We start from the raw sequence: 10947 nt of genomic DNA, 5'->3' as shown, positions 1-10947 counted from the left end.
TGAACTAGATCCAAAGAAAACGCACAGATGTGAACTGGATCCAAAGAAAACGCACAGATGTGAACTAGATCTAAAGAAAACGCACAGATGTGAACTAGATCCAAAGAAAACGCACAGATGTGAACTAGATCCAAAGAAAACGCACAGATGTGAACTAGATCCAAAGAAAACGCACAGATGTGAACTAGATCCAAAGAAAACGCACAGATGTGAACTAGATCTAAAGAAAACGCACAGATGTGAACTAGATCCAAAGAAAACGCACAGATGTGAACTAGATCCAAAGAAAACGCACAGATGTGAACTAGATCTAAAGAAAACGCACAGATGTGAACTAGATCCAAAGAAAACCATGTTAAACAGACTATAGTTTCTGCAAACCGGAAAACGCTCAGGTGTGAACCTAGGCTCACACCTTTGGCATATGAGGTTCTTTCGTCAGATCCCAGGAGATATGTTGGGACTTGAAAACGCACAGATGTGAACTAGATCCAAAGAAAACGCACAGATGTGAACTAGATCCAAAGAAAACGCACAGATGTGAACTAGATCTAAAGAAAACGCACAGATGTGAACTGGATCCAAAGAAAACACACAGATGTGAACTAGATCCAAAGAAAACGCACAGATGTGAACTGGATCCAAAGAAAACGCACAGATGTGAACTAGATCTAAAGAAAACGCACAGATGTGAACTAGATCCAAAGAAAACGCACAGATGTGAACTAGATCCAAAGAAAACGCACAGATGTGAACTAGATCCAAAGAAAACGCACAGATGTGAACTAGATCCAAAGAAAACGCACAGATGTGAACTAGATCTAAAGAAAACGCACAGATGTGAACTAGATCCAAAGAAAACGCACAGATGTGAACTAGATCCAAAGAAAACGCACAGATGTGAACTAGATCTAAAGAAAACGCACAGATGTGAACTAGATCCAAAGAAAACCATGTTAAACAGACTATAGTTTCTGCAAACCGGAAAACGCTCAGGTGTGAACCTAGGCTCACACCTTTGGCATATGAGGTTCTTTCGTCAGATCCCAGGAGATATGTTGGGACTTGAAAACGCACAGATGTGAACTAGATCCAAAGAAAACGCACAGATGTGAACTAGATCCAAAGAAAACCATGTTAAACAGACTATAGTTTCTGCAAACCGGAAAACGCTCAGGTGTGAACCTAGGCTCACACCTTTTGCATGTGAGGTTCTTTCGTCAGATCCCAGGAGATATGTTGGGACTTGTAAACAATGCAGGAGCCCATACTTTGCAGCCACCATGATCTGAAGGCAGTTGCAATGCTCTGCAGGCTTCATCGCCAATGTCATACAGGCACTTTTTATTTTAATAATGTGGGTACATTTACTGCAATAGCTGGATTGTATCTTTACTGTCAATATGCAGTTTTAGGAACACAGAAAGGAAGAGCTGTACATGGCAGACATTGGGAACAGCCAGGTCTGCATTAGGACAGCACAGCACCATGAGATGTGACGTAATACATCACCAATGGTGTGCTGTGTTCCGGTCACGTGTACCCAGCACTGACAGCCGGCCACGCCTCCTCCACAGACATGGCAGCGGTAGGGAGCAGGGCTCCGATCCTGTGCTTACTGATCATTTGTGGTTTCATCCTGCTGCTCTCCAGGAGTCAGCCTCTAGGTACACTATACACGTCATCGTATGTACGTACACTGCTGTCACTGATCGCTTTAGGGTGCAGGGTAACAGAGCTGTCACTGGGGGATATATATGTATAGAATCGGATCGTGACTGCACTATGGGAGATCTGTCACAAATCGTATTCTACCCTGTAGAGTGGAAACAGCAAGCAGGATTTTTGGAGAAGCCAAACCATTTCCCTGCTTTCCAAGCCCCCTCCAATAGACCCCCGTAGAACAGACTTGGCTCCTTCAGCAGGATTTACGGAAGCACGATCTCTCATTGACCATTAGGGGGCAGCACCTTGTCTTTCCTGTACACATAATTCAGAGAGAGAGAAAATCCAACTAGAAATGAGATGCTAAATACTGTTTTTATGATCATGTGCCAATGACAAATGAAAACCCAATCTTTATTACTTTTACTACATTTGTATGCAACAGCTAGGATTATTTCCAGGGATAATCTCTTTTTATTGCACTTGCCTACAGGAATGAATAATATAGTGTAGCGCAACAAACTAATAGCTCATATAAAAATTAATTGAAAAACAATCATTAAAATCTCATTTAAGGCTAGGTTCACACCTATGCCGGTTGTGTTTGAGGCATTTCTGCATTGCATTTTGCGTTTTTGCACTTGCATTTTTTGTGGGGTTTTTTTTTTTATATTTATTATAGGTTCAGACTGGAAGTGATTAAAAGGGTCCAGACTGGAAGTGATTAAAAGTGTCCAGACTGGAAGTGATTAAAAGGGTCCAGACTGGAAGTGATTAAAAGGGTCCAGACTGGAAGTGATTAAAAGGGTCCAGACTGGAAGTGATTAAAAGGGTCCAGACTGGAAGTGATTAAAAGGGTCCAGACTGGAAGTGGTTAAAAGGGTCCAGACTGGAAGTGATTAAAAGGGTCCAGACTGGAAGTGGTTAAAAGGGTCCAGACTGGAAGTGGTTAAAAGGGTCCAGACTGGAAGTGGTTAAAAGGGTCCAGACTGGAAGTGATTAAAAGGGTCCAGACTGGAAGTGGTTAAAAGGGTCCGGACTGGAAGTGGTTAAAAGGGTCCGGACTGGAAGTGGTAAATAGCGTCCAGACTGGAAGTGGTTAAAAGCGTCCAGACTGGAAGTGGTTAAAAGCGTCCAGACTGGAAGTGGTAAATAGCGTCCAGACTGGAAGTGGTTAAAAGGGTCCAGACTGGAAGTGGTTAAAAGGGTCCAGACTGGAAGTGGTTAAAAGCGTCCAGACTGGAAGTGGTTAAAAGCGTCCAGACTGGAAGTGGTAAATAGCGTCCAGACTGGAAGTGGTTAAAAGCGTCCAGACTGGAAGTGGTTAAAAGCGTCCAGACTGGAAGTGGTTAAAAGTGTCTAGACTGGAAGTGGTTAAAAAGTTACACACCTGCAGCAGTTTGCATGAATGGGGTGTGATCATGATGCGGTGCAGAAATCGCACAGAAACCAGGGCGAATTTTGCACCGCATCAGTGTGAACCCGGGCTTAGTGCTCAATCACATAGGTGAGAGAAGATTTATTTTATACACCTTGCACAGTGATGTTTTATTTATTTATTTCAGGTACTTATAGCGCCATCAATTTACACAGCGCTTTACATATATATTGTACATTCACATCAGTCCCTAACCCACAAGGGGTGTACAATCTAAGGTCCCTAACTCACATTCATACATACACATACTAGGGCCAATGTAGACAGGAGCCAATTCACCTACCAGCATGTCTTTGGAGTATGGGAGGAACTCTTGTTGCTTGTAATGCATCAAAAACACAGCAAAAACGCATTCCATGCTTTTCTACAGTGGTTCCATTGAAGTCTATAGAACCAAAAACGCTACTTTTTGTGTTCAAAAAAGTCCCTGACCCTTTCCAAAAAAAACACCAGGTGAAAATGCAGAGATGTGAACCTGTCCCATAGGAAATCATGTTAAATGGACTGTCAATTTCTGTGAGTTTCTGAAAAACGCTGCAGAAAACTCTTAGGCGTGAACCTGGGGTAATAAATAGTCTCTTATAACATTCCAAAGGCATGCTGGTAGGTTAATTGGCTCCTGTCTACATTGGCCCTAGTATATGTATGTATGAATGTGAGTTAGGGACCTTAGATTGTACACCCCTTGAGGGTTAGGGACTCATGTGAATGTACAATATATATGTAAAGTGCTGCATAAATTGATGGCGCTATATAAGTACCTATAATCAATAAATCATCACTATACAAGGTGTATAAAATAAATCTTCTTTCACCTATGTGATTGTGATGCAGAAGGCGTGCTTGTTATACTCACTGTGGAACCTAAGGGGTTAATCCTCTGCATTGTGTAAAAATACGGTTTGATCTTGTCTTCTCTGATCCTCCCCTTCCAGTATTCCCCTCTTATCTCCTGATAAGACATACCGTGTGGAGTCACTTTGCACATGCTCAGTTTAGTGTGTATTGCTAGAGAGGTTTATTTTTTTTTTCTTGGGAGAATGCATGTGATCAGCACAGAGCCAATTAGCACTGTCCAGACAGAGGCCTGGGGTTCTGCATCCTCCTAGAGCAGAAAGAAAACTCCTCCTACAAGCTTTAACCAGTGCTCTGCTGAACACTGATAGAAGTCACACGACTGCTCTAACTGCAGATGAGAAAATGTATTTAGCAGTTTATATTTACTAAAATAATTGCATTTCCATGTTCTGTGTACTGTGGGTGACCAGATATAGTGAATGCAGGATCACAGTTCTGTACACAAGACCTGGCTAAAATGGGTTTAGTAACCCTTTATTCACTTGCCTACTGGGCACTTATACCCCCTTTGTGCCCAGACCAATTTTCAGCTTTCAGCGCTGTCACACTTTGAGTGACAATTGCGCAGTCATGCAACACTGTACCCATATGAAATTTTTATCATTTTTTTCACACAAATAGAGCTTTCTTTTGGTGGTATGTATTCGCCGCTGGTTGTTTTATTTTTTGCTCTATAAACAAAAAAAGAGCAAAAATGTTGAAAAAAAAAAGTTTTTCTTTGTTTCTATTATAAAATTTAGCAAACAGGTAATTTTTCTCTTTCACTGATGTGCATTAATGAGGCTGCACTGATAGGCAGCACTGACAGGCGGCACTGACTGGTCATGATGGGCAACACTGAGCTGGTACTGATATGCAACAATGATGGGCACTGATAGGCAGCACTGTTGGGTGGCACTGCTGGGCACAGGTGGGTGGCACTGCTGGGCACTGATCATCAGAGCACTGATCATTAGTACCCTGATGATCGGTGCCGATCCGATCTCTGACAATTGCTGGTTATCGGCAGTACTTTCACAGCGCGAGGAAAGTGCAGCCGATAACCGGCAAATGCATTTACCGGTGATATGCTGTGTCATTGGACACAGCTGATCACGTGGCAAAAGGCCACTGTGATTGGGGGAGCACGGGAGGGCGCGTTCTGGCCGGCCGCCGTAAACCGTGATTCGGCTATCTGCGTTTGTCAAGTGGTTAAGGGCTCTAGCCTACTGAGGAAGCCCGAATCTGGGGCCTAACGCATATAGGTGGAAGGAGCTCTGCCCTAGATGTTATGAATTGGTGACCATCTAGGAGAGCGGGGTGGTGAGCCATGTAATGAAATTATACATTAAATGCTGGCTTGTTTCTTACATTTTGTAAGTGTTTTTAACCTGGGCGCTAATAAATCCTTTCATAAACAGAGCACTATGGTTCCACTTCTCTGTTTTCCATAATACATATTATATGAGAGCGTCAGCTCGAGGAGTATATACTGTGTATACCAGTAGAGGAGCTGGAGGAAGACCACAGAGGGTGTACACAAATCTGTCTACATGTTGAGGGCATAATGACCTATTGATGACGTCATAAAGCGAGGGCATAATGACCTATTGATGAGGTCATAAAGCGAGGGCATAATGACCTATTGATGAGGTCATAAAGCGAGGGCAAAATGACCTATTGATGAGGTCATAAAGCGAGGGCATAAAGACCTATTAATGAGGTCATAAAGCGAGGGCATAATGACCTATTGATGAGGTCATTAAGCGAGGGCATAATGACCTATTGATGAGGTCATAAAGTGAGGTGAGCAGGTTTTTCCCCTAATGGTGGTGGTGCAGTTGGCACTGAAGAAGAGACAAGATTTATCTTATACACATTGCACAGTGATGTTATATGAGACATTTTTTATGGGACTTTTACTATTGTTTTTGATTAATTTTTCTATGACATAATAGTTTGTTGCGCTTTGTTGTTATTCATTTTGGTACAGGCGTTGTGAAGTCATTAACAGTGTTTTAGCAGCAACTATTTAGAGCACTATTGTATTATTTTAGGGGTGTTTCGCTGATTGAGTAGGGTTTAGATTTAGCCTACAGGAATGATCGCAGTTTTAGAGCTTAATCACATGGGTGGCCAGAGGACTGCAGCTCAACCACCTGCTTTTACTGCCCCAGACCACCCAAGGGGATGCAGTCATCCAGGGCTGTACACATTCCATGGCTAGGATGCTTTGCTTCACAGCAACAGGAAAAATTTAATATTGCATATTGCATTCAGTGGGTGGTATTGCCTTTAAATCTGACCCATTAAAGTTATTAACCATTAGCCGCCCGGCCAATGGCCGTTTGGCGGCAGCAAAAACGCTTCGGCATTCCGGGTGCACGCCATTTGGCGTGCTCCAGCACATGCGCAGTTCGCGCGGTTGCAGAGCCGCGCAGCGGCTATGGTAACATTGTACTACTTTGGTCATAGTAAAATATGAAAAAAAAATCTTAAAAAAAATTTAAAAAAGTAATAAAAAATTAAAAATAATAAAAAAAAAAAAATTTTTTTTTTTTTCATACTGTCACCAGTCAGTGTCCCTGTTCACCGCCATGCCAGTTATATGATGACGCTGTACTGCACTGGTGACAGTACGTAAAAAAAAAATAGTGAAAATAATTTTTTTAATTTTTTCATTTTCCGAAAAATTATGACAAAAAAATACAACTTCAAAAAACTCGCCATTCCTCTTATGAAGTACGTCGGACTGTCTACTCTGCAAAAAGGGGTCATTTGGGGGATATCTGTACTGTTCTGACATTCTTGGACCTCAAGAAATTACATTGGCTGTCAGTACTGCAGGATTGATCAATATTCAGATCTATACCATAGTTTGTGAACTCTATAACTTTCCTACAAACTAAAAAATACATCCTAATTTGGGTTATTTTCACCAAAGACATGTAGCAGAATACATCTCGGCCTAAATTTATGAAGAACAATTATTTATTTGTAAACTTTTATAACAGAAACAAAGAAAAACATGTTTTTTTTTCAAAATTTTTGGTCTTTTTTTGTTAATTTAGCAAAAAATAAAAACCCCAGCGGTGATTAAATACCACCAAAAGAAAGCTCTAGTTGTGTGAAGAAAATGATAAAATTTTAGTTTGGGTACAGTGTTGTATGACCGCGCAATTGTCATTCAAAGTGTGAGAGCGCTGAAACCTGAAAAATGGCCTGGGCAGGAAGGTGTAAAATTGCCCGGTATTGAAATGGTTAAAGAGTAACCCCACTTTTGTTGAGAAAAAAACTTTCCCCTCTGGGTGATCTATGTACATTGCAAGGATTTTAACAGACTTTGTTGCAGATTCTTACCTTTTGTTGTTCTGAAGAAAGAGTTGCTTGTGTCCATGTGCAGAGTGAATCTGTATAGGAGCGGTTTGACAATTATCAATAAGCTTCTGCACCTTCAGGGCTCCAAGGAGGAAAGTGGCAGGGTCTGCATCCCTTTAGTCTTGATTTCCCTTTGGGAGTATCTCACCAAAAATGACATTTTGTTGCATGGGATGTCAAAAATGTGACTTGTATCTTAGTACAGACTTCTGGGAAAATCAATGAGCCAATCACACAAGCAGGAATTTACATTTCTGGGGGGCATTCTGTACACCATCTGTGTACAGAACACCTCCAGGTAGCCATATTGTATTCCATTTTACAGAAAATGATACAGCTGCAGTTTGAAAAGGAGAGGTCATTTTTAATAACATTCAGTTACAATACGACTTGGGTTGCAATTGTATATGCTATATTATCTTTATATTTGCTTTTTTTTCCCCCACAAAAGTGGAGTTACCCTTTAAGGCCATACCACAACCTCCCAGTAACTACATGTGATGCACACAGTTGCAGCGCAGTGGGTCAGCATTTTCAGAGTTAAAACAGGAGGTGACATATCAGCTCCTCAGCACCGTCAAACACCAAATTTATGATCCACGACGGATAACTTTTCAGGGAGCAGTACAGCTTTGGCTGACAGCTTTTCTTTTTAACAATCAAATGAGGTTTGTGAATGGGAATACTGTGTCACAACCACACGCCTAGCATTTGACAGTTGCAGCACTGCCCTATTCACTTCAATAAGTCGCATTGTGTACTACTTCATCCAGTTGACGTGTTACTTTACAGTGGGCGGTAAAACCCCAGTTCAACTGCTTATTTTTACCTGCCCCCCCCCCCCCCCCCCTTCCTGACTGCAGGTGTGAGTCCTTTTTGCTGCAGATAAACAGCTACATATATTGGTGAATAACACATGTAAATGGTCAACCTGGTAAAAAAATGTGTAATCCAGTCTAGTGATCCTGACACCACTGCCAAAAAATATTAAATCCACCCATATTGTAAAAAGAAAAACTGGGGAGATTTTACCCCCGTTTCTGTCCATGCGCATCAGGGCAGGAAATGAGGGAATCAGTTGTTACAGGGATGGGAAGACACAGAAAGTAAGAAATTGAGTAGGAATTTAAATTTAAAGCGCTTTTTCACTTCCTCTCCCCACCACTTTTTTTTCTGGGGGGGGGAGCGGGTACCTAGTTTCAACAGGTACCCAGATTGCTCCCCCCCTTTGCCCACAGCCTTCAAGGACATGTCACAGGTCCCAGATGGCTGCAGGATTGTTCACAAAGCAAAGCACGGCTTGTGTATGCGCAGTGGAAAGCTGGCTTCCCTTTGTGAACATGCCGGCGCTGGGGACCCACTGGATCCCTGACTATTTGTAGCTGCTGACTTAATTTTTTTTTTTGGAGGGGGCTGAAGCTCCTCTTTAAATGGATTTAACCCTTGTCAACCCATAGCTGCTATTTAAATCCATTTGGCTAGTTCCCCCAGTAGGGTTAAAGCTGATCTCCAGGTTTACTGGTCCTTTAAAGTGTTACTAAACCCACAGCAGTAAAATCAGTCTGTATATGCAGCAAAGCATGCTTGTTATACTCACTCTGGAACCTAAGGGGTTAATCTTCTGCATTGTGTAAAATGGCCGTTTGATCCTGTCTTCTCTGCTCCTCCTCTTGTTCAAATGTCCAAGTCTTATCGCCTGATAAGACAGACGGAACCCGTAGCCACATGTGCATGCTCAGTTTAGAGTGTATTGCTAGAGAGGTTTTATTTTTTCATTGTGAGGGTGCATGTGATCAGCACAGGGCTAAATCAGCACTCTCCAGACAGAGGTCAGGGGTTCTGCATCCTCCTAGAGCAGAAAGAAAACTCCTCCTACAAGCTTTAACCAGTGCTCTGTAGAAGTCACAAGACTGCTCTAACTGCTGATGGGAAAAGGTATTTAGCAGTTTATATTTACTAAAATAATTGCATTTCCATGTTGTGTGTACTGTGGGAGACCAGATATAGTGAATGCAGGGTCCTGGGTTTAGTATCACTTTAACTAGTTTTTTTGTGCCAAGTTGGCCCAAACAAACTACTTCTTACACTAATAGGTCATCTCGCTGGGCGTGCTGTATAAACTGTACGTAGCCTTGGTTATATACAGTATACAGCGCTGTGGAACGTTCCAAACCCGGAACCAAATTGCTGCTCAGCCATTCATAGGCAGCTCTGTATTCTCTGAATAAATGTCATCCTGTTTGCCTCAGCCGATTTGAGGAAGAGAGAATACAAGACAATTGAACTCACCACTGGAGACACCTCTGCTCAGGCTCTTCCTTTCCTGTTAGTCACACACACACTCGCGGTAAATTGGATGGACCGGTGTCTTTATTCAACCTTACCAACTAATTATGTAGGTAGGGCAGTCCCCAGGCAGTAGGGCAGGTCAGTAATGGATGGACTGAGTGAGGGCAAACTCTCAGCTTGGTTGAATGTACTCTATGGGCCGCTGCCTTGTGGTGATCCCCCCCCCCCCCCAACCACATAGAGACACTGTGCCCAGGTCGGCTGCCCAGTCCCTTACATGGGAGCTGCAGGATCATGTGACCAGGCCAGATTAGAAATAGGTATTTACACAGATCTGACATGTAGGATAGTGAGAAAGATGGAGGGGATGCATTTTTAAGAGTAATTGTTATTAGCCTTTACTACTGCTTTAAAATGGTTGTAAACCTCAGACATAAAATATGAACAAAGCATATCCCTCTATAATGTATGCTTATCCCAATCCAGAGCACTAAGTGTCATTTCTGTCTGCTGTCTTGTTCCTCTGCTATTAGCATGAATCACATCTGACAAGTTTTTCTGACACCAAGAGAAAAATGGTGACAGTTGAGGGACCTCTAGCTGATTGGCAGTCTCAGTTCTGTTCCTGTGTGCTGTGTGAAGGGGGGGTGTCCCTTCCCTCCAATCAGCTCTCAGAGCTCTCCTCACTGATGTAACTCCAGCTCCCTGCCCCCTGCTTTTCAGAGCTGAGAGATCCTGTGTAAATTCTACACTGTGGATGGATGTAGGGGAAAAACTGCTGTAGATGAACAGGTACAACTTATGTAGGAGGATTTGTTTAATCTCTGAGGCCAGTCCCTTCACTAGGTATATGTAAAGGTTTACAACCACTTTAAGAAAGAGGCAGAGCGCTGAAATGCATTAGAAGCTTAGGAAGCATGCTGATCTTGAGGGACACTAGCTGCTGTCAGTGTATCCAGCCCACCAGCACCAGCATTTCTGTTCACAGCCTTGTGGCTGCAGAGAAGTCCTTGGGCACTGTGTTTACATTACACTGTGGAAATTCTGAGCCCACTCACAGATGTTTATCTGTAAGTGGGAACTGCCGTTTTATCCATGTTCTTCTTTTCATTCAACACTAGTTCTGCATTTGTTGAGGTGCAGATTGAAAATCAGGACAGCCACCTATCTTAAATACAATTGTGCATACCTGTATTGTCCACATGATATTACTATATTAGTGAGGACTACATAAACTGTACATACTGACCTTGTCCTGAATGCCTCCGCAGAATTAATTGTGGGATTTGAATATTGGGACATCATAAATGGGTGCATTGCTCTCTATATTGAAAATAGCC

At 42.4% G+C, this 10947-nt stretch overlaps 1 protein-coding gene across 3 annotated transcripts in view; it reads left to right on the top strand.

Moving 5' to 3' along the window:
- Positions 1 to 1543: 1543 nt before the first annotated feature.
- The window catches only part of UBXN8 (UBX domain protein 8), a 76007-nt gene continuing 66603 nt past the window's right edge, over positions 1544 to 10947 (top strand). For 2 of the 3 annotated variants that reach the window (XM_089675099.1, XM_089675109.1), the window contains exon 1: positions 1551 to 1667. In XM_089675099.1, the coding sequence (XP_089531225.1) occupies positions 1580 to 1667 (88 nt within the window). In that variant the 5' untranslated portion in view covers positions 1551 to 1579. Of the gene's footprint in view, positions 1668 to 10947 lie in introns of all 3 variants that reach the window. The other variant, XM_089675120.1, reaches the window with a different exon arrangement.

This window comes from Staurois parvus, unplaced genomic scaffold (genome assembly GCF_062004578.1).
Source record: "Staurois parvus isolate SC_StPar_1 unplaced genomic scaffold, SC_StPar_1.0 ptg000013l, whole genome shotgun sequence".
NCBI classification, from domain to species: domain Eukaryota; kingdom Metazoa; phylum Chordata; class Amphibia; order Anura; family Ranidae; genus Staurois; species Staurois parvus.
The sequence above is the reverse complement of the archived record's forward strand: the minus strand, read 5'-3'. Positions and strand labels throughout refer to the sequence as shown.